The sequence below is a fragment of the Suricata suricatta genome, chromosome 8 (genome assembly GCF_006229205.1).
Source record: "Suricata suricatta isolate VVHF042 chromosome 8, meerkat_22Aug2017_6uvM2_HiC, whole genome shotgun sequence".
In the NCBI taxonomy this organism is placed as follows: domain Eukaryota; kingdom Metazoa; phylum Chordata; class Mammalia; order Carnivora; family Herpestidae; genus Suricata; species Suricata suricatta.
Window position 1 is genome coordinate 113,520,557 of NC_043707.1, and position 23,564 is coordinate 113,544,120.

General features: G+C 55.1%; 1 protein-coding gene across 1 annotated transcript; it reads left to right on the plus strand.

The window, feature by feature from the left end:
* Window positions 1-18,076, plus strand: RSPO1 (R-spondin 1). The gene is made up of 6 exons (XM_029948066.1): window positions 1-62; window positions 4,461-4,839; window positions 13,936-14,127; window positions 16,016-16,165; window positions 16,396-16,584; window positions 17,295-18,076. The coding sequence occupies exons 2-6, from the start codon at window positions 4,746-4,748 to the stop codon at window positions 17,459-17,461; spliced, it is 792 nt and encodes a 263-aa protein (XP_029803926.1). The 5' UTR covers window positions 1-62; window positions 4,461-4,745; the 3' UTR covers window positions 17,462-18,076.
* The last annotated feature ends 5,488 nt before the right edge of the window (window positions 18,077-23,564 follow it).

The window sequence follows — 23,564 nt, forward strand, 5'->3', positions numbered from 1 at the left end:
GGGTGAGCCGGCCGCGCCCGCGCCCTCCCGGGCCTCTCCCCGCCACGGCTGGCAGCGCGGAGGTGAGTGCCCCCTGAGCCGCCCCGTCCTTCTCCCTAGCGCCCCCTTGCCCGGGGCGGGGGGCGCTGCGGGCCCTCCCTTCGGGGCTCCGCCGCGCTGAGTGTGTGTGGGGGGTATCGGGTGGGGGGTGACAGCGAGGGGAAAGAGGACTTCTGACTGCTGTCGGGTCAGATGGCGGGAGAGGGCACCTCCTGGAGCCTCTCCTGCCCCGCCACCTCTGTCATCCCTCGAGCCAATGCGCAGCCCCCTCCCGGTGGGTGCCCGGGGTTCCCCTCAACCCCGCAGCCCCCGGCGATCGTCCTCACTCTGAATCTGATCTCATCTGACTCGGAAACGGATCAAAGCTGATCGCTCTGGATTCCCCAAGCCCATTTGCCCTATTCACCCTCCTCCCCAATCCAGAAGCTCTGGATCCCCGGTGTCATCGCCTCGGATTCCCCTGAGTCCCGCAGCCCGGGTCCGGGTCCGACGTGGCAGGCGGCGAGCACGGCCGCCCCCAGTGCCCTGCGAGGTGGCGCGACTCACTGGCCCGCGCGAGTCGGGCGCTCAGGGACGGTGGTCCTGCTTGGCCCGGGAGATGTGGGGGCTGTGTTCGCCCGGGGTTCAGAGAAGGGCAACGACGGATTCTGGGTGCGGGCGCTTGGGGGCAGGGGCTTTCTTAGGAAACTGGCCTCTTGGACTTGGAGAGTTCTCTTGGATTTGAGGAGGACACAGAGGTCCGCCTCCCCTCCCCCTGCACCTGCTAGGCCTCTCCGGGATAGTGGGGAGGGAAGAAGAATTTGCGCGCGTGGGGCGCAGGTGGAGGGACGTGGAGGAGCCTTTCCCCAGTGCCCTCGGTGTTGGGGGTGGGGGGTGGGGGGCGGCCCCAGCACCTGGCTTGGCTCCGGCAGACACACTAATCCCGACAGGTCGGGCCGGCACGTACTTGGTCCCGCCCCCCGCCCAGCAAGGCCTCTGCCCCCGCCCGCCAGCCGAGAAACTCTCCGCCCGTAGCCGGTCCTGGGGAGGGTTAATGAGGAATTATCGGGATGGTTTACATTTTTGGGTCTGTATCCGGCCCTGGACGGAGGACCAATTTATCCTGATAGTGTTACAGGCAAGAAGGTGAAAGTGACTCCAACCTTATGGGGGCACTGAGTCCCCGCCCTCAGCTCCACCCCCAGCTGTGCTCCCCTCCGCAGCCTGTGGGCTCCCCTGGCCGGACCACCTAGCTGTGCACCGTCTCTTTCCTAGGTCTCCCCCAATCCTTACCCTCCAGCTCTGCCTCTGCCGCCAGTTCTTTCCCCACCTCTGGGGTCAGCTCCCTTTTCCTTGCCTCGTCCTCCAGACACCCAGTCCTGAGTAGCAAACCTTCCCCCCTGGTCACCGACCACGTTTGTAGCCCTGAGACCCTTAACGTGTGGGTGCCAGAAAAATGGGAATGATTCTTCTTCCTTCCTAGCGTTGTGCTCAGTAAATGAGGGCCTAGCACACAGCAGGTAGTGCATGACCCTGGCAGAGACAAAATGCCCTTCCTTTCCCCCCACGGGTCCCCGAGACCTCGATTACTGCCAGCAGTTACCAATGTTGGCTTTGCCCATCCAGGGTAGTCTGTGTGTGTGCCCACTGGGCTTGGGGCTTGGGAGCTGGGAGGGGCAGGGACTAGCTGGAGGGCCTGTGATCTCCCGGGGCTGCCTTCTACACCGTGCTGTCAGTCTGAGACCTGTCCAGCTTTTAAAATTGGATCTCACATACAATTCTGAATGTTCAGCTTCTCTTTTTAAAAAAAAATCAGAAGATCTGACCGTATGAAACCATGATTTCTGCCTATCGACAGTCAGTCAACTGGAGTTGAATAGCATATGCTCCCCTTAGATGGGCCATTTGCCCTCCGGTTCACCCCTCCACCTCCAGCTGGTATAGCAAACTCCTAGCTCCTTTTCAAGGTTGATTCTATATGTATATACCTTGTAAAGCGCTTGAACTTTTTCCCATCCAGTGATAAGTGAGTGAGGCCAGTGTCATTTGCTCCAGTGAAATTCAGATCTGGATCGTCCTGCCCATTTTCCAGCTGAGATCGTGGTTCCATAGTGATTCAGGTGGGAGCCGGCCTGAAGAGCCTCACCTGCACAGCCAGAGCGAGCATGGCAGGAGCCAGGCTGAAAGCTAAGATGAGGCGGGAAGGGGGGGTTGTTGAGGGGAATAGAAGGAAAGTAGAGCAAGGGCGAGGGAGGGAGCGGACATTTGCAGAGCACCAAGCCCGATGTGCCAGGCACTGAGCCAGGCAGGCGCCCGGGATGCCTCGGAGACCTTTCCTGCTCCTAGGACCCCATGGATCCTGACAAAGTGAGACCCAGGATTTAATGCTAGTCTATTTGCCGTGACCTTCTCCTCCAGTGTTTGTCCAGTGGAAGGACTCCCGGCACCCTGAGCACGTATCTGCCAGGAGTCCTCGGACCTCAGTTCCACACATGCCTCAATTAAATGCTACCCCTGCCATGCCGAGCGATCGCATTGGGGCTGAGGGAACTGAGCATAAAGATCCAAATGTGGAGATTGCATAACAGTGCTCAGCATCGTGGTTGGGATCCAGATGATGCCAAAACAAAACGAAACGCCTGTCTTGCTGTTTAGATGAGCATTGGTATGCGGACCCAAAATTGTGTCTTCCTGGTCATAGAAAACACAACAGCTCTGGGTGAGTTCTCACGATGTGCTGGGCACCATTCTGAGCAGCTGCCTGCATTTACCCGTCTAAGCTATAAAAAACAACCACCCTCCTGCGGATAAGGAAACTGAGGCGACTGCCCTGTCCACCTGGGGTAACCGCTAATACGTAGCATTGCCAATACCCAAAGCCAAGCGCTCTGACTTCCATCCGTAACCGTCATATATTCTATGGACACCCGCTGGCTAAAGACCCCTGTTTGAGAATTTCAGCTGGATGACTGATTTGTAGGTGATGGAAGTGTGTGGTGGGGGCTGGGGAGGATGGAAGGCTCTGGCAGTTCACGCAGGGAGTACTGGAGGGGCATGTAGGGGCTGGCATTTGGGGGTGGCTGGGGGCGCCTCCGCTGGCTCGGGCCTCAGCGCCAGGTGGGACTCGTCAGGCTCGTGTAAACACTTCTCCGGGCAGCTTAACCACTTGAGTGTGACTGGCCTTCAAAGCCTGGCGGGAGAGGCCGAGGAGGGAGGTGCTGAACTCACTCGTGGGATAATGATTTATCTCCCATGCAGGTGGGCTCCCTGGGGCCTCTCTGAGAGGTGTAGGGGAAAGGGATTGGGACGGGCTGGGCGGGGCACTGCCACTCTAGCATTTCAGATTTCTCATTAGTAAGCCAAAATTCAGCCAACTCTCAGAGCGAGCCTGTGAAATAGGCATCTTTATCCCCATTTTATAGACGAGGAAACTGAGGTTTAGAGAGGCTAAGTGACTTGTCCCAAGGCATATAATTGGCAGACGGGAGGGCACTTGCTTCCCTGGCATCTTCAAAGCTTCCTGAAGCCTCGCCGTTTCTTCTCTCCCTGGGGGAGCATGGAGGTGTCTGCCCCAAAGCGTGCAGTCAGTGCTCGGGCAGACCTCTGCTGGGAGAATGTGTGGGAGTGTGGGATCCCGAGTGTGAAGCAGGCTTTTCAGCCTCGGACTCCCAGGTTGGGCTCCAGACACATTTCACTGGGGAGGGACCAGCTCCCCCTGCCCCCATCACCCGGCCAGCGGTCCAGAGACCTGGCTCTCGCTGGGCAGGGGGATTATCCGCATTCTCTGTGTCTCTGGCCAGGGCGGGCATCGCTGCCTCTTTTATCCTCTCACAAAGGCCAGGCCCGCAGGGCCTGCTGTGTCAGAGTTTCTGTGGCCCGGGGAAGCCTTGCTTCCTTTTCTCCCGCCAAGCCCAGAGGGCCAGGCGGAGTCTGCCAGCCTGTCAGGGGGCCACTGCTCTAGCTCCACAGGTGAAGCGCACAGGGGTGACTCAGCACTGGGAAGAGAGGGCTGAGGGGACACATACAGAAGGACAGAGAGAGCTCCTCTCTGAGAGACAGGCTATTGCTACAGCATGAGGTCTGTAGGGTAGACCTAAAGAGGGACTTCCAGCCAGAGCCCAGCCAGTGCTGGGCAGGGGTGGAGCCAGCTAGTTCCCAGTGACCCACAGATCTGATCTGAGTGCCTACCATATACCAGCTGCTTGGGTAGCCGGCTCCAGTCGCAGGCTAGGGGGTTCTGCACACTTCCTAGGAGAAGGAGCAGATTTCTTCTACGGGGGAGCCAGGTGGGTGACGTAATATTCAACCATTCTGAGTTCTCACAGTCTCCTGGCTAGGAGACCCCATGGGAGGGTAGGAGGAATACATTGCGGGCCGGAGGGCGGGGGCGGGAAATCTGTGTGATTCCCCAGAATTAACCTTTCTCTCTCTTCCCCTAACAGGTTGGTTTTTGGAGGTGTCCCTGCTGAAGCAACAAAGAGTTCTCCCATGTGACACCCCAAGGTGCCTTTGAGGAAAGCTCTCTGGACCTCCCTATGGGCTGATGAAGAAGGGGGCGCCCCACACCCTCTCTGTCCCCAGCTGAGATTATGATGGATTTGGGATATGGCCCAGGCCTGGGCCTCCTGCTGCTGACCCAGCCCCGCAGGCGTTAGCGAGAGCCCCGCACTGTCCACCCCCACCAGAGACCACCCCTCCTGCCAGGGGCCTGGAGCTGGCGAGTGACTATGCGGCTTGGGCTGTGTGTGGTGGCCCTGGTTCTGAGCTGGATGCATCTTGCTGCGGGCAGCCGGGGGATCAAGGGGAAAAGGCAGAGGCGGAGTGAGTAATGAGCGGGGCCGGACCACCGCTGGCCTGGGGAGCGGGCGGGGGCCGCTGGGGGACTAGTGGCCATGGGTGGTTTCATTCTCTGATGGCCATTGTGGATTCTGCTTGTCTATTACAACTTCATAGCTTCCTTGATAGATTATCCTCTTGTGGATTATCGGGTTTGTGGATTAATTGGCCGAGATTACTCACTCTGTAGATTACCCACGTTGTCTGTTTTCTCCTTTGTAGACTCTGCTTTCTAGATTAACCTCTCGCTTGTGAGGATCCAGTTTGTGGATTATGCCCCTTTGACATAACACCAGCTTTGTGTGGTATCCATGGAGATGTGTCCCCTGCCGCTGTGGCCGGTGGCCGGGTGGGGGGAGTGTTCATGGTCCCCTCCTCACCGACAGGAGTTCAGGGCTCTTTGAGAAAGAGGGGCAGCCCTCAACCCCTTGGGGCCAGGAGCCCTACTCACCTTGTGCAATGGCTCTCCCTGCCCAGATCACAGGGCAGAGACAGAGGAGCAGGGAGGCTGGTGAGACCGTCCACTCCTGTGGTTTTTAATTCTGCCCAATAGGACTCGGGGAGCTGCTCTGGGGGCTGAAGGGGACTCAGGGGGAAGGAGTCTGGCCCCACTGCCCGTCCAACCAGAGTGCTTCACTCCTCCCTGCTTTCTGTGAGGTTCCACGTAGGATGTCAAAGGAAAGAAGGTTCTCACACTTGAAAGCCAAACCAAAACTAAACTAAATTCTCTTATTGTACAGATCCGGGAACTGAGGCTAGAACGAGGGAAGAGATAATAGGCCCAAAGACACACAGTCAGTATTGGCACATAATTCCCGTGAGCCCCGTCTTCCTAAAAACAGAGCTTGATGGAAATCCCAATGAACCTGTCCCCACTGGATGGCATCCTGGGCAGCCCTGATGGCCCCAGGGTCGCGGCCCCGCTCCGGCATTGGGAGATCCGAACCTCCCCAATATGTACTGGGAGTGGCCAGTGCGTGTGTGGCACTGCTCCAGGGCAAAGGAGGAGGCCCATGTTACAGACCCCAAGGTTGAGATGTCACACCCACAGGCCGGAGCCTCCACAGAAGTGTAGTGCAGCCAGACGGGGGCCCACCAGCAAAAGTGGAAAGGTCGTGGGGTTTTAGTGAGTATCCCCGGGAACGGCCAAGGCCAGAACCCAGCCCAGGGAGAGAAGCTCAGAGAATTGGTGAAGCTGAAAATCCCCAACTTAACGAACAATTAGAGATGGTTAGGTTTAATCAGCAGCGAGGCCTTGATTTTCCTCCTTTCCTCTCTGTTGTGGCCAGTGTTTTGGACTCCATGGGCCAGATGTGGTTTAGTGGTTCATGACCAGTCCCTTCTGTTTCCAAGATGGGAGAGAGAGAGAGAGAGAGAGAGAGAGAGAGAGAGAGAGAGAGAGAGAGAGAGAGAGCGCGGGAGCGAACAAGAGGGGCCACTCATGCTCGTGCGAGGCACACGAGAGGTCACGCTTCCGCTCATAAGCAGAGCCACACATTCCCCCAGAGGATGAAAAGCTGGGTTCAAGGCTGTTGTACTGAAAAAAATAAATAAAGCACTGTCCTGAGCCTGCAGAAAGGGCCCTGTCCCTGCAAAGGGGAATCAAATTCAGCAATTTTGACAGGTCTGCTTTTTTTTTTAATGTTTATTTATTTTTGAGAGAGAGAGAGCATGAACAGGGGCAGGGCAGAGAGAGACAGAGACACAGAATCTAAAGCAGGCTCCAGGTTCTGAGCAGTCAGCACAGAGCCAGATGCGGGGCTCGAACTCGCGAACTATGAGATCATGACCTGAGCCGAAATCGCAAGCTCCACTGACTGAGCCACCCAGGCGCCCCTTGACGGGTCTACTTTTGATACAGTCTCAGCTGTAGCCTTGACAGTAGGTAACCTTGTTCTTATTACCAGGTGGGGCGAGTAGCAGACACCCGATGGTGAGATGGGAGGGTGGCGGCAGGCCGGGGGGAAGACTCAGGGTGCAGTGAGGTCCAAAACAAAGGGTTTAGAGAGGGAAGAAGGTAGGTGTTGCCTAGGCTACTTGTTGAATAGAAACCATAAAGTGGCAAGTGTAATTGTCAGGGAATATGGTAAAGCCTATGTGGGACTTTATTTGTATGCGTCCATGTGTTGTGAACTCGCTGTAAAATATCAAGCTCTGTATAGACTTCGGGATGTGTGTCACTGTTATGCCAACAGTGTGTGGGCCATCCTGCTCTAGGGTTTTCGGGGTTGTAGGGACGGAACAAAGAGGACCAAGATTCAGTGTGCCCCCTGGGGGCCCCTACTCTGGCCCCCTAAGCACCGGGAGGGCCGTGGGCAGCCTGGCGTGCGGAGGCTGGCTGTGCTGGGGGCCTCTGGTCTGTCGACTCTGCTGCCACCTGTGACGGTGCCATAGGGCTGTCAGAAGGCACCCGATGCAGCTCTGATCCGGAGGTACACACCAATTTGGAGTCCAGAAATGGCCTGTATGACCGTCCCCCTGCATGGAAGGGGAGACACTGAGCAAAGCACTCTTGTGCTGTGAGTTATGATCCCGATCCCGGGCAGAGTGACTTCGTCCTCTCCTGCTCACTGAGGACCCATCCCTCCAGCCCCCTCTTCACTCACTCAGCCTCTTGTCTTCTCACTCTCTCCTGAGTGCCTTCCCACCTGGATTTTGTGCCCCTCACCATGCCCTCATTGTATCACGACTCCTGGCATTGAGGGCTCCTTCGCCTTAAGGAGATCCTTCTAACTGATTCCTGGGCCCCTTACTCAGTCCTGCTCCCATGAAGCCCCCATTCCTTCACTGAACCCTGACTCCCCCATCCGACCCCATCCGGACTTTGTGGGGAAGTGAGATCAGGGGAGACTTCCTGGAGGAGCTGACTTTAGTTCTGAGGCTCGAAGGCGTTAGTCAGGCTCAGGAAGTGTCAGAGAACGTTCCAGACAGAAGGACCAACTTGAGCAAAGGCACAGAGGTGTGAAATAGTGTGATGTAGTTGCACAAACAAACAGTTGTCTATTGCTGAGGGACAGTGTTGAGAAATGAGGCAGGTAGGATCGGCTCGTGAAAGCTTTTTAGGCCAGGTGGAAAAACTAAGACTAGATGGGTCTTAATTCTACCAGCAATAGGGAGCCATTGAAGGATTTGGGGAGGGGGTGTTTTGGCTTTAGGAATATCAGCTTGCAGGGGGTTTGCACAAGGATAAAGGAGCCAAACAAGCCACAGGGGAATGGCAGGGAGGGCACAGCCTTGCCCTCCTGGCCTGGAGCAGTGGGCTTCACTGAGGACTTGGGGGAGGGCAGGCAGAGCCGTGGAAGGGGATTTTGTGAAGAGGTTGGGAAGCAGGCTCCATCCCCTCTCCGAGGGCCCTCCACTTCACTCAGCCCACCCAGCCTCTTCAGCGAGGCTACAGCCCCACAAGGCTGCGGCCCCACAAGGCTGCCTCCCCTGTACCCCTCCCTCCATCTTAGGCAAAGGATCCTTTCATATCGTGAATCTGGCCATGCCCTCCTTCGGTCCCCTTCCCGGCCCATAGGCAAAAGCCCTATTTTCCATTCTGTGAATGCACTAGGATGTTCGGTGCCTCAGAGCCTTTGCACACGCTGTTGCTCCCGTCTGGCACACCCTCTTCACCTAGCCGGCTGGGTAAGGGAGTGCCTTCCATTACTCATCCGCTTACACAGTGCTAGCCAGCCCTGCTTGCCGCATCCCTGGGTGGGCCTTTGTTTTTATCACCCGGTCCCCAGCTCCTAGCCCTTCTGGGCCCGTGTCAGGTGTGCCGTAAATGTCTATGGAATGATCAAGCGTCGGTTTTTCCTTTTGAGTCATTATGCACCCCCCAACACCCACCGTCTTCCCTGGACCCCTCTCCCCTACACAGACGCCCCTCTCTATGGCTGTCCATCAATGCTACTGCCCATGCATTTGTCTTGCTAAGCTGAGGAACCCTTGGGTTCCAATCCTTCCCGACCAGCATCCCTTTCCTCATTGAACTGATCCCTGCCCATCACTGAACCTCTCTTCTCCTTGATAAGCCCTCCTCTCCCTTCCTAGACCCCAAACCTTCATGGCGCTCAGCTCCCTCTATCCGTGTCCCTGACCCCAGCCTCATGGCCCAGGCCAGTCCTACCACCTGAGTTCTACGCTGTGACTATCCTGTATCCTCAGGTCTTCACTCCATCAATTCACACAGCCTCGGAGGCTCAGAGTGTCTTGATCATGGCCCCTGATTCCCAGCTGGTCTCCCCTCCCTTTACCCCCAGCTCCGTCCCTTCCACTCACTTCCCATCCCCCACTCCGCCAGAATTGCTCCTCTGGGGATCGACCAGTCAGTCACCTCCCAGTGCCAGTTGATGGCCGAGGTCTCCTCTCAGGTGTCCCTGCCCACCTCTCCCTTTTCAGCTTAGTTCCTGTGCCCACGCCCTCAGCCCGCTGCCCTCCCCCAGGACTCCTTCCCAGCTTCCCTCTGAGCCTATCTTCTGCTGGCCTGGGGAGTGAGTGTTGCCCAGCTGCTTCCATGGACAGATCCCTGCATTCTCTCTCCTGCTCCACAGATGATTTCTGGAAGGAGATGGCTCTCCTTCCTCTGCTCCTCGCCCACTGCCTTCTGCCCTCGCCCCCACCAGGGGCACCAACACCTGTCCGTTGCTGCCTCCTTATCTGACACCTCGCAGCCCGGTCCTGCCCAGGTGGTCCTGCCTGGGTCCTGCCCAGGGTGCTCTGCTCTTGGCTTCTGCACATCGTGCTTCTGAGTGGCCCCGACCTGTCCGGTTGCCCCTTCACAGCCTCCTAGCTGCCCTTCTTTCTTCTGTCCTTCCCTTAACTTCCTAATTCTTCCACTCATTGTCTGTGCCCACTGTGCTGGCTGCCTCATGGGCCCCCATGCTTTTGGGACTGTTTTTGTGCCAAGGATTCTGCATTGCCATCTCTAGCCAAGGTGTTTCCCTTGGGCTCCAGAGCTCCAGGCTCAACTCCCTCATAGACACCTTCCGCTGGATGCCCCCCAGGAACCGCAACCTCAACACAGCCAAACCCGACCACGAGTCATCTCCCCTACCCAAACCTGCTCCTCCTCCTGCGGTCACTCTCTCAGCGAAGGGCCAACAGCCACGCTGTCACGCAACCAACGCCTAGAACTCACCCTTGGCTTGCACCTTCTCTGGCCTCTGGGACCCACAGCCAGCCCAGCACCTGGTCTCGTTGCCTCTCTCACCTGAGTGGCTTGCTCCTTTGCATCTTCTCGGTTCAGTTCCTCTCTTCGAGCTGAGGGGCCTTCCTGCCTCCAGACTTGCCGTCCCTGCAACCCATTCTCCATACCACACAGTGATCCTGACCACGTCTCCGATTTTAAAGCCCCCTCACGGCCAAACTCCTTGTGCAGGTTCCAGACCCTTCCTCCTCTGGGCCTGCTTCCCTCTCCAGCTGTGTGTCCTACTTCTCCCTCCGGGATCCCCGCCCCCCCCCCCCATGCTGATTTCAGACCCGAGTGCTCTGCATTTTCTCTTCCTGTGTCACTGAGAGATCTGAAGAGAAACGCACACGGACATTTGTTGCTGGTTGAGTGCGAGGTGGATCACAGTATTCTGAGGGGCCTTTTGCAAATCTGTCCTTAACAAAAGTGGCAAGGACGGAATGAATGAGCATGGGAACATAGCTACGGTGTCCGGCACATGGGACACCTGGATCAGTTCAATTATTGAAACCCAGGCAAGATGAGGTGCCTGGGAGCCTCAGTCGGTTATGACTTTGGCTCAGGTCATGATCTCGCGGTTTGTGGGTTCCAGCCCCATGTTGGGCTCTGTGCTGACAGCTCAGAGCCTGGAGCCTGCTTCGGATTCTGTGTCTCCCTCTCTCTATGCCCCTCCCCTGCTTTCTTTCTCTCTCTCTCAAAATAAATAAATAAACATTTAAAAGTAAAAATAAAAAAGAAACCCAGGCAAGAATAGAGGGAACATTCATTTCAACAATGTCTTCAATAAGACTCTTGAATAATAGAGGATGTAATATCTTCAAGGTAGAAGCAGCACCTAACATTTGCAGTACCTTATCAATTTGTAACACAGCCGAATAAAGACCTGAAGTGGAAAATAATCCCAAGGGCTCCATTGTTATGCCAATGCAACATGTGAGAATTTTTGCTCTTAGAAGAACTAAACCAAGAACAATATTACTTTAAAAACATTTTTTTAATGTTTTATTTATTTTTGAGACAGGGAAAGACAGAGCATGAGAGGGGGAGGGACAGAGAGAGATATAGGGAGACACAGAATCAGAAGCAGGCTCCAGGCTCTGAGCTGTCAGCACAGAGCCCGATGCGGGGCTCAAACCCATGAATGTGAGATCATGACCTGAGCTGAAATTGGATGCTTAACTGACTGAGCCACCTAGGCACCGTGAACAATATTACTTTTTAAGTGTATTGATAAATATTGATTCTATATGACTAAATTCTATATTAAAGAAAAACCAATCAGTCTACCCATACTTCCAGTCCCCACACCACCCAGTGTGGTCCTATCCTTGGCCTTCCTAAACTTCCTTCCCTCCGCCTGGAGCACATGCTGGTTCCGAATCCTTGGTCAAGTCATGTAACTTCTTCATGTCTTCCTCTGTAAAGATGAGGATTATAAAATAATAGCACCTGCTTCATGGGTGGTAGGAGTTAAGTGAGTGAGTACTTGATGACCTCTCAGGACAGAACAGGTTCCGGACATCTGGTAGTTAGCGACCATTCTTGTGGTTACGGCATTGTTATTTGGTTGTGTTTGTCACTGGCCTTTTGGTTTCTTATGCTCGCCTTCTTAACTGGAACTCATTCTTGTATTCTGGAATCTGGGCCCACTCCTCCCAGCAGCCCTCCAGAGTGGACACCTTCACGTCCTTTTCCTGTGGTGGCAAGGGAGGCAGCTAAACACCGTGTTTTGCCCAGGTCACAGGCTGGGGATTCCGCTCTGGGTCTCGCTTACTCCAAAGCCTGAGCTGGGGTCCACTACACGGAGTGACCTCCTACCGTCTGTCCTGACCCTCCCGACTCTCTGTCTGCAGCCCGTGCCCCCCAGCCCCTCACTGTGTACTTGCTCCTAAGTGCCTTGTAACTGCTCCCTGTTCCCTTCTCCACCTGCTTGTCTTCCCATGGGGTGAGCCCCCTTTAGGGACCAGCCACACTGTTCTGCCACCTACCCTAGCCTTCACCCGAGACTCCTCCCTCCAAGCAGTCACTTCAGCCTCCTGGTTATAGTCCCTAAGCCTTTCTCGAATCTGTTTCTGTCCATCTCCAACAGAGCAGCATTGTAAGACCTTCTTCATCTTTCTCACCTGGATGATCTGGTCCACTTCCTTCCAAATAGTCCTTCAGCCTCTGGTCTCCACCCGGGATGCCAGAGGAACCTTCCAACATGTAAATCGGCCCGGGTCCTGCACCTTCCTGATAGCTTCCTACTGTCTAATCAGTTCTGAAACACGTCCCAAGAATGCTCTGCCAAACAAGGTCCTGTGGCCGAAATGTTTGGGAAATAAAGCTTCCTCTGTCCCCCTCTTAGGGAGTCTCTGCACAGGAGGGTAACAAAAGATTGAAGGAGCCCTACAGTAAAGAGTCCTGTTTAGACCTGTGGGACCCAGTGGTTCTCAGTCTTACCTGATGGAGTGGCCTTTTCTCCACAGCCTCTGATGAACGTCTAGGGGAGGGCATGGTCCAGAGAATGCTCTTTGGGAAACACTGCCTGGCAGGGGAAGTTCAAATTCCTGAGTGTGGTATAAAAAGCTCTTCTCTTTCACCATCCCCCTCCCTACCCCTCCTGCATCCCAAGTTATTTGCGCTTCCCCTCGGGCTGTTTTATACCTCTGTGGTCCTGTTCCTAGAGAGCCCTTATCTCTACTTCCTAGTGGACAAATCGCTACTAATTCCTCAAGGGTTGGCCCATAAGGCACCTCCTCTGTGACTCCTTCCCTCTTCTTTTTGGGTTCACTAGTGCCAGGCCTGGTGGCCGTCAGCATTTGCCTGTTGGCAGGTCTGTCGGCACCACTGAAAGATCAGTTTGGATGGTCAGGCGACCTTGTGTCCGTGTCCCTGGCACCCACACTGCACAGGGTACTTGGGGAGGGGTCAGGTAGGGTTGGTTAAACATGTCCATAAGGGAATGACATCTAAGGTTTGAGACCCCCATGTGGGGGCTGGGGGTCACACTGTCTCAAAGGATGGCCAGGGTTTCCTAACCTCAGTGTCACTGACATTTTCAACCAGACAGTTTATTGTGGGGGTCACCTCATGCATTATAGGATGTTTCCTGGTGTCCCTGGCCTCTCTCCATACCAGTAACAACGCCCTTCCCCAGTGTGACAATCAGAGAGGTCCCTACACGTTGCCACATATCCCCCCTGGGGAGCAAAATCGTCTCTGGTTGAAACTGCTGTTCTGGACATAGTTTTCCAGTGTTTTCCTGTCTCTGAGCAGATGATCCTTTTCTCAGCTACTTTAGCCCATCATCCTTCTTGACCTTAAACTTTTCTCAAGGCTAAAAAATACCCGCTTTCTATACTTGAGGCTGAGCTTTTCTTTCTCTGAGGGGAGGGGGTAGGGGTAGGTTCCAGGAGCACAGTTTCTCCCAGAAGGGTAGAGCCAGCCAGGAAAGTGAGCCTGTGTTGCATCTGGAGCCAGGGACACACTTAGGGCATCTGTGCTAGTTCCCTTGAGAGATGATGGTGGGGAGATTTATAAAGCAGTCTTTTAAAAAAATTTTTTAAACGTTCATTTATTTTTGAGAAACAGAGGCAGAGCATGAGTGGGGAAGAGGGCAGAGAGAGAGAGACACACACAGAATCTGAAGCTCTGAGCTGTCAGCACAGAGCTTGATGTGGGGCTTGAACCCATGACCCATGAGATCATGACCTGGGCCAAAGTCAGACACCTAGCCAACGGCGCCACCCAGGCGCCCCTGGGAAATAGCCTTGAAGACTGAGGTCCTGGCATGGGTTCCTGGGAACCACGTTCAGCATGTGGGAAGAGACTTCAGTCTCCACACTGCCCAACCTCGTGGGGGCCCCGGGAAAGACGGCTGTCTCTCCTACGGCTGCCTCCTTACCCCCGCCCCCACCTTGCAGTCAGTGCTGAGGGGAGCCAGGCCTGCGCCAAAGGTTGTGAGCTCTGCTCGGAGGTCAACGGCTGCCTCAAGTGCTCACCCAAGCTGTTCATCCTGCTGGAGAGGAACGACATCCGCCAGGTGGGCGTCTGCCTGCCTTCCTGCCCGCCCGGCTACTTCGACGCCCGCAACCCCGACATGAACAAGTGCATCAGTGAGTGTGCGGAGGGCTGGAAGAGGCTCTGGCCCCCGGGGGAGGGTGCTTTGAACTGTTGGGAGTCGGGAGAAGTAGAGAGGACACTGAGGCGGGGGGGGGGGGGGGGTGGTCTCCTGGTTCAAGTTATCTGCTGCCAGCCAGGCAGCTCAGAGTGTCCCTCCATGTCCCCAGCCCAGCGTGTCCACATCAGCACCCCATCTCCTCCCTCCAAACGTGCGCCCATCTTCACTCCTACAGGGGCCTGAGCCACTCCACCCGAGAGCCCGCCTCTCCTTGGGGCCCCTGCCCTCTATCCCATAACCAGCCGTGCCCGCTGCCTCTCATCTCCGTCCTCACTGCCCTGGTCTCACCCAGGCTCCTGGCACCTCTCTCCTGGACCATCGCAGTAGCCTGTTCATCTGTCCCCTAACCCTTCCACCGCTCCCTTCCACCCTCCATCCACACTGCAGCCAGAAAGATGCTTCTGAGACACATGTTCTTTCCCATGACGCTTCTGCTTGAAAATCACCCCGGGGCTCCACTGACAGCAGGGAAATTCAAGCCCCCGTCGGCAGCCGTCCTCCCATTGGGCCTTCTCTCTGGCTGGGCTCTGCTCGGTCTGCTGCAGTTCTACGTGCCCTACAGCTCGCGCTGTCCCACCTCCGCTCAGGCTCCAGACGGCACCCCGGGGGATGGGCAGGGAGCACACCCCGGTGAATAATGCCATTGCACCTCCCATTTGGTCAGTGCCTTGGAGTTTAGAATGCATTTCCAGATCTATCAGCTGAGCCTCACAACAGCCTTTGGAGAGAGATGGGATCTAGATGTCGGCCTGGGTTCTAATCTCAATTCTGCTTCTTATTAGTGGTATAATGCTGGGCATGTTGCAGCCTCTCAAATCCTCATCTTTAAAATGAGAGTGGTAGTTTTCATCCCCTAGGGTTATTGTCAGAGGCATATGGAGAACCCGAGATGTCTGGCACTCAGTAAGTGGTGCCTGCCATTGTCCTTACTGTATGTCACCTGCGACCAAACCCGGGAATCAGAGCAAGAGAGGAGGGAGGTGAAGGGGGAGAAACAGAGATGAAGCCACAGCACCCAGGAACCACAGAGGAGGAGCGGGGTGGGGTGGGGAGCTTTCGAGGATGGAGGTGGGGCCCTGGGATGGCCCTCTTGGTCCTCAGGGTATTTGGGGTTGGAGTTCCCGGCTGTGCCGGCTCCTGGGACACTGGCAACCTGAGTCAGGTGCCAGAGATGTGGAGGAAGTTAGCCCTGCCCAGGTCTGGGAAGGGAGAGATTGTGAAAGGCCTTGCCTGCTCCCAGCCAACCCTGTAACCCTCCCGCCCCCCCCCCCACTTCCCCAGAGGAGGGAGAGCTGGCTTGAGGGGATGGGGAGGGACGCAGGAGTCCAGCCGAGGTGGTTCCTGGAACTAGGCCTTACAGAGGGAGAGGAATTTGCCCTGGGATGTCTCCCCCAAGCAGACTCGTTCACAGGGCGGGAGGGGAGCCAGAGTGTGGGATGCTGCGGGTGCCCGGGATACCCCTCAGTTCGACTGACTAGGTGACCCTCTGAGGGGCCATGACACGCTGGGCCCCTTTTCTCTCATCCCCACTGATCCCAGAGGCTGTCCTGCCTTCCCTCCCTGAAAGTGGCTCCGTTGGGCCTCACCTCGGATCCCGGGCCTGGCATGGGGTTTGGGGTGGGGTTAGCCAACTGGCCCAGGCAGCCCTGAAGAGTGTGGCCCCTTTGGCCTCATCTCCCCACCCCATCCTTGCCTTCCCTCTCTCCCCGAGCTCTTCTCCAGGTCAGAGTCCTGCCCTCAGGGAGGGGGGTCTGCCCCCAGGGAGGGGGGGACATTGGGGATGGGAGATGAGTCAGAGGGCCCCAATCTGGCCCTCTCCTCAGAGTGCAAGATCGAGCACTGTGAGGCCTGCTTCAGCCACAACTTCTGCACCAAGTGTAAGGAGAACTTATACTTGCACAAGGGCCGCTGCTACCCGGCCTGTCCCCACGGCTCTGCGGCTGCCAACGGCACCATGGAATGCAGCAGTCCTGGTGAGTATGCTGGGCAGAGGGTGCTGGACCCCAGGGGAGCAGGGGGCTGGGCAGAGAAAACTTACTCCCACCCCCCGGTGGGCTTTTCTGCCCTCTGGACTGAAGATGCCTCCAGCCTGAGGCTCAGGCACAGAGCAGATGGGAGGGGCCCCCGGGGAGTATTCTGGGTCTGGGGAGGAGGTGTGACCCCCGTCTCCTCTCTCTCTCCCTCTTCTCTCCATTCCTGCCAGCACAATGTGAAATGAGTGAGTGGTCCCTGTGGGGGCCTTGCTCCAAGAAGAAGAAGCTCTGTGGCTTCCGGAGGGGCTCCGAGGAGCGGACGCGGAGGGTGCTCCATGCCCCCGGGGGAGACCACGCTGTCTGCTCGGACACCAAGGAGACCCGCAGGTGCACAGTGAGGAGGACACCCTGTCCTGAGGGTGAGCTGCAGCCCCGGCCTCCCCAGGGCTGGGAGTCAGGGAACACCACCAAGATCCAGCCACTCCTGCTGCCTGCCTGTCACCCAGGGCCAGATGGGAACCTCCAAGTCCAGGTGCTGCGCTGTGCCAAGCAGTGCCAGGTCCCGGCAGAGAGCAGTCCCCGGGACCCCATGTGGTGGGAGCTGGAAGCTTCCGTGTCCACATCCCTCCAGTTTCTGCATTTCTTGGGAGCCAGCAGAGGTTGGCTCTGGAAGGACCCTGGGAGGTCAGATGGGGTCACAGAAAGGGATGCTAAGACCCAGAGAGGTGTGGTGATGTGACCAAGGTCATACAGCCTGGGTCTTTGGCAGTGATGTGGCAGCTGCCTGGAGGCAGGGGAGTTGGGGGGCTGTCCTGCTTGCCCTGAGAGCTGCACCAAACATCTTGGCCCACTGGGGTCCAAGGTATGAGAGGGACACAGGGACGATGAGGGTGTCCGGCTCATCGAGGGCTGGGAGGCGAAAGGCTCCTGGGACCCCCGTCTCTGTGCACAGGTTGCAGGGTCCTCTGAAGTAGCCGCCAGTCAGAGGAAGCCTTGAGAGGTCCCCAGCCCTCCTGGGACCCCACCCAGCTTTCTCATTACCCCACTCCAAGAGCCCTCGGCCTTGCCGAGGGCCTCTGGCTTGCTGCGGGCCATCCCTTGTTGATTCTTCCCGCTGTTGGGGTTGCAGGGCAGAAGAGGAGGAAAGGTGGCCAGGGCCGGCGGGAGAACGCCAACAGGAACCTGAACAGGAAGGAGAGCAAGGAGGCAGGCGCCAGCTCTCGGAGACGCAAGGGCCAGCAGCAGCCGCAGCACCAGGGGACAGCGGGGCCGGTCACACCTGCGGGGCTCACCTAGGGACCTAGGGACATTCTTCAGCCTCCAGGCCCTTGCAGAAAGAGTCCAGCGTTGCTCTGTGTGATGGAAGCTTTACCGAACTGGAGCGCTGGGGGCAAAGCGTGCACACACTCTTCATAGGTATACGGACACACAGACACACACACACAAGGGCCCGTGTCCCAACATGCAACCAACTTACATGTGTGAGTGCGCACGCACGCGCACACACACACGCACACACACACACACACACACAATCGAGGCCACCGGATGACACTTCTATGTCCTGGATGTCACCGTGTGAACAGGGTGGGGAGGTGGAGGGGTCACTTCTGCCTGGCAGAGGGCCAGGTGGCACAGACTTGGTTTGCGATGCTCCCAAGGGACATGTCAGAGAGAACATTTCCCAGCGTCTGAGCCCAAACAGAGCAGAGCTTTCTGGAGGAGCTGATGGGATCAGTCGGGGTGGCAGACAGGAACCAGAGCTCAAGGACTGTCCAGCGTTTCCAGCTGTGTGACTTTATCATTGGAGAGTATTGTTACACACCCATGGTCCGTATCAAGGCTGCCGCGACTCTGAAAACTGCTTAAAAGTTTATTTCAAATTAAAAACAAAACCAAATGACAACAATAGCCACAGGCACCACATTCCTTTTCAGGGGCCAGGGATTGGTGGGGGTTCACGGGAGCAGGAAGGAACGGGGCTGAATTGGAAGAGACCACCAGATGGCCTTCTGGACAGAGGGTCCAGAGCAAGAAGAAAACTTGGGGGAGACTCTGAGGGTGATGACCGGCTTCTCTGCATCCTTATTACTCAGAGTGTGGTCTGTGGACCAGCATTGACGTTGTCATTGAGCAGCCTGTTAGAAGTGGGAGTCTCAGGTGGCATCCCAGACCAGACAAACCAGAGTCTGCATTATAACAAGGTTCCAGGTGCCTGGCGTGCACATTCAAATTTAAGGAGTACTGCTCTGATTATCTCTAGGGATGGAACCAAGGTCCTGGCCAGCTTGCAGCAGGAGGGGTTCAGATCAGCCTCTAAGGAAGATATTCCATCCTGGAGAGGTAGAATCTGAATCCTGGGGGGCTAGTGGCACCCTAGGGGGAAGGGGTGCTCAAGCTCTCTGGGATGCTTGGGATCACTTGGATCCCACAGACGTGGATAAAATGACCTCTTGTGGCATCCCGAAGTGCCCACTGGCAGCCTTAAGGGCACCAGGCCCTGGACTAAGTGTTTGGTTTCCAGGGAGGGCCAGGCATGGACCTTGCCCTCACAGAAGGAGAGGTTGGTTGGGGTGATGGACATGCATCAAGGGATCATTCCAATAAATGTGTAATTACGCAGGGGTGGGCTTGAGTCCAGGCAACCATGGGTATGTACACATAGCTATGAAAGTGAATTAAGGTGAATCAAAGTATGACTTTATCTCAGGGAAGCTTTTCAGAGGAGGCGGCATTGGAGCCAAGCTCTGAAGGATGTGTAGGAGTTAAGACAAGAGAAGGAATGGCGTTCTAGACCAGTGCTGTATGATAGAAGTACCATATGAGCCACTTGTGTAATTAAAAATTTTTCTGGTAGCCACGTTTAACAATTCAAAAGAAACAGGTGAAGTTAATTTTAATATCTTTTATTTAACCAAATATATGCTAAAATGTTATCTTTTTAACATGTAATCAATATAAAAGTTATTAACAACATCTTTTACATTTTTTTCAAACTAAGTCTTGCCCATTCTGTGTATACACGTCACAGCATATCTTAATTTGGACACTAGATTTTCACCAGGAATGCTTGATTTGTATTTAGATTTCACGAAAATTGAAAAGTAGATTCATATACTGAATCCCTGTTTCAGGAATAGGCACTGGGTTTCCAACTATCTAATTGAATACATATTAAATTTTAAATTGAAGAATTAAAATGAGGTGACAGTCATGATTCAGTTCTTCAGTGTACCAGCCACATTTCAAGTACTCAATAGCTACATGTGGCTAGTGGCTACTGTGTTGGACAGCAGAGTTATGGATAGGGGGCATTGTACATGCAAATGTCCTGTGGCAGGAGGGAGCGCCATGTTCAAGGGACTGAAAGAAAGCCAATGTAGCTGGAAGGCCTGGAGGGCAAGTGAGGTGAGCTGATTCCAGAGAGGTCTCCTGGAGCTGGGTCTTTATTCTTAGAGACAGGGGATCTGCTAAAGGATTTTAAGCAGTGGGCCAACGTGACCAGTTTTGTATTTTGCAAAGATCCTGGTGGCTGTAGGATTGGAGGAAAGCTGCTTAGGGGGCCGTTGCTGTCATCCAGGTGACAGGTGTTGGAGACATGGACTAGAGTGGAAATGGAGAAAAGTGGATAAAGTCAAAAGGCATTTGGAGAATAAAGTCAGCAGAGGTTGGTGATAAACTGGATGTGAGAGAGAAGAAAGGGATGTCAAGGACGAAGTCCCCATTTCTGGCTCGAACACCCCCAGGCGAGATGGGGAACCCACGAGGAAGACCAGTTTGGGGAGGAGAGGGTTTTGACGATGTTGGATGTGAGGTGCCTCTGAGACATCTTGGTGACCATGGCAAGTAGATGGTGTGTGGACACAAATGCAGGTCTAGTGTGTCCAAGGCAAGTCTGAGCTGGAGCATTAACTGGTATGGAGAAGATAAATGAGGCTGTGGGCTCGGAAGAGGTGGAATAGAAAGGGAGCTGGGGGAAGAACGGTCTCAGGACTCCGCTCCATACACGAGAATCAGACAGTGGGGAATCAGTCACAGAGGAAGTAGAGCCAAAGCAGACGAGATCAAGGAGCCACCAGGCAGAAGGGAGATCATGAGGACCTCAGATGCTCAGGGACCATGCAAACAAGGACTGGAAATCGACCCTGGGATTTACCACATGTGCGCCCACAGTAACCTCAGCGAGAGCCATTTGGAGGGTCCTGGGGGTAGAAATCAGTAGAGACAGTTCCTCCAGGAGCTTTAGCCCAGAAAACGGGAGAAGCAGGACAGGGGCTGGAAGGAGGGATGGGGGTGGAGACAGTCTCTCTCTTTTTTTTTTTTTTTTTAAGGTGGGAAAGACTTGAAAATGTTTAAAATCTGCTGGGAAGTGTCCAGTTGAAAAAGAGGTTGAATCCACAGGAGAGCAAAGGGGAAATCAGTAGAGGAGGGCTGGAGAGCCAGCCCAACAGCCAGGACAGGTGTGTGCAGGTGCAGGTGAGGGAAGGCTAGAGGTGTGGAAGGTGGGATCTCAGGTGTGTGCCCCTGACACTCTGGGTGGGGGGGGGGTCTTCCCACCCATACCCGAGAGCCCCCTCGCTGCTGGCCAGATTCAGAACCTGGGCTGCAGCCCAGTGCTCTGGCTGCCCACGGCCCCCTTCCCCTGACCTGGGTGCTATCTTTGCCATTTCTGCACTCTAGGTCTTCTATTCCCGGTTTTGGTCTCTCTGCCTCCTCCCCCGCCCCTCCCTGTTTCTCTGACAGTCCTCCTCTGTCCCTCTTTATGCCCCCCCTATCTTTCTCTGTTCCCACCTCAGCCTCTGATTTGTTTCTTTCTGTCTTTCTGACTCTTCTGCGCATCCACCCTCAGCCCCTCCATATCTTGGCTGCCTCCGGCTCTGATGGGTCCTGATCTCCCAGATCCCCTGGGTCCTGAATACTCAAAGTGTGGCCAGATGGATCAGCAACCTCGGAGCTTGTTAAAAAGGCAGAATCTCATGCCCTTCTCATACCTAGGGACTCTGAATCTGCCTTAGATCCCCGAGTAATTCACGTGCATGTTCAACGTTGGAGAAGCATTGTCTTTAGCTTTCTTCTAAAATACCACCAAAGCAAAAATCAGCACCTTGGCAATATAGAATGATCTGAGTCCTTCTGTATCTCCTGTGTCACCTTGGCGACACTCAGAGACATTCACCTTCTCTGCATCCACTCCTTAGGCTGCTCCTAAAGCTCTGGACCAGTAAGGAAAGGACCACAAGGTGGGCTTCAGCAGGTCCTGAGTTTCCACACCTGCAGGATTATGGGTGGGAGGAATTCTCCTGATACCAATAGGCTGGGTGCTTCCAGATACAACCATTTCTTGAAGAGTTAGACCTGCCTGGACCTACCCTTTTCTGTCTCTCTCTATCCTTTAAAGACTAAAAAAAAAATGTTTTTTGAGCTGGTGGTGGGGTATGGGGTTTCATGGTGGAGGGGGAGCAGTTACCTGTGCACGGCCCTAGAAGGAGCCCACCTGAGGCTGTAGACCATAAAGATTGACCCAAGATCACACCTGGTGATTTTCAGAGTGAGCAGGTACTGGAAAAATGGAGTCTCGTTGAGATTCTTAACCCTGCTCCTGGGTTTAGGCAAAAACAGCACATGATTTTTATGTGGATGTTACGTGCCCACATTGTCATTTGGGAAAGGTTAGGTTTTTTTCCTCTGCAGCGTTACAGATCTGCCCAGACGAATACATCTCTGGCCACCGTACCCAGTGCCAGCGCTGGTATGTTTCAGACTAAGTCTGTAGAGAATGGATTTGTTTTCCACTTCAGTATTTTGAGTGATGGGGTTGTTTTCTGGATTTTTTTCTTTAAGTGGTTTCCCCCTCCCCTTGATTGGTTTGGTTTGGTTTGGTTTAGAAGGGCTCGAGGGAATTTAGGAAAGGGGTCAATTTCCTGGGCCTTGATGCAAGCCCTTGACCCAGGCCCGGGCATTGAGGTGCTGCTGGCTCTTGTACCCTGCTATCCTGCAGCTGTTGTCCAGACCAGACCTAAACGGACAACAGGCGGCCACGCCAGCCAAAGGTGGCAAAGGAAGGAGAAAACGACCAGAAAGAACAGGTTCCATTTTGGAGGATTAATGAGATTCGTTGTGAGAGGGTTGGAGTACAGTCTGGCTGGCAAAAGCCAGAACAAAAGCCTCGTTATAGGGGAGTAGAGAAGATCTGAAGATTAGACGCCTCCAGGGTTGCTGAGGCCGGGCATACCAGAGCTGGGTGCACCTGCTTTGGTGTGGCATACCTCCTGGCTCTCCCGAGGGAAAGAGCTGACACAGGGTGAAGAATAAACAGGGTTTCCTGGAGGCTTGCTTGAGGCTCTTACAGCATCCCATAGACCCTGGGTGAGCAGCCACTGAAGGGCACGGTGGCAGGGCTACAAAACTCTGGTGCCCCCTTTCCCTGGCACCTCGAGCCTGCCAGGTTGGCGGTGAGGATAAGAGACCCAGGGCTGTGGCTGGAGAAGGTGGCTTGGGTCCTACCCTAGAGCCATTCCAGAACTTAAGTAGGAAATTGCGAAACAGAGCTACATTTTGAAAGAGAAAGTATGTGAAATATGGTTCCTCCCTCGCCTGTTCACTCTCCCGGAGCTTGGTGCAGGGAGGTGGGTGAGATGGATTCCTGGCTAGACTCAGCTGCTGCGGGAAAAGAGGGCAGAGCCAAGCCCCCAGGGGCCCCTCAGGCCAGGCCATGCCAGCTGCCAGCCTTTGATTATTGATTATTGTGATTGGGATGTATTTTTTTCATCTGTTGAGCATCAGCCTGGCCCATGGAGAAGGCCAGCTCCTTGCTCTGGCCGAAAAGGCTGGCTTCTGAGGGCTCCCTCTGCAACCCAATACGTACCATGGGCTGCTGATTAAATACTTGGAATGTCTTCAGGTTGGGCCAGGCCTATCCATAAAATGGGAGGCATTTTGGCAGTTCCAAGGCCCCTGGCACCCAGTCTTGGCACTGGCTTGGCTGTCTTCTTCAAGGAGCTGCGGTGGGCTTCCCGCCAGCATGCTTCCCTGGGAAACATCGAAGTGAGTTAAAGTCAACAATGAGTTCATCTCCAAAAGGAATAAGCCGGCAGCCTTCAGGGCAGGGGAATAGGAGGTGGGAGGTGGGGGGAGACGGGGATTTGGGGGCAGTGGAGGGGGTTAAGTGATGCTGGAACAGCCTGACCAGATCCAAGCCTGTCAAACAAGCTGGCAGCTCAAGGAACAAAGGAAAGTGCTTTCCCAGGCCAGCCCTGGAAACCTCACTTGGCAAAAAGGTGGTCACAATAAGGGTGTCACAATCCCAGGGGCCTGGGGAAGTGTCCTCTGAAGGACTGGGAGCTGGGATTAGCAGAACCATGAGCTCTGGCCTCAGCCTGCCTTGTGGGCACATGAAGAC

Excerpts from the sequence above, each read along its gene's own strand:
- RSPO1 (XM_029948066.1), top strand. The coding sequence starts at position 4,746 with ATGCGGCTTGGGCTGTGTGTGGTGGCCCTGGTTCTGAGCTGGATGCAT. Across the intron at positions 14,128-16,015 it reads CGACATGAACAAGTGCATCA|AGTGCAAGATCGAGCACTGT; the intron begins GTGAGTGTGCGG and ends CCCTCTCCTCAG. Across the intron at positions 16,585-17,294 it reads GAGGACACCCTGTCCTGAGG|GGCAGAAGAGGAGGAAAGGT; the intron begins GTGAGCTGCAGC and ends TTGGGGTTGCAG.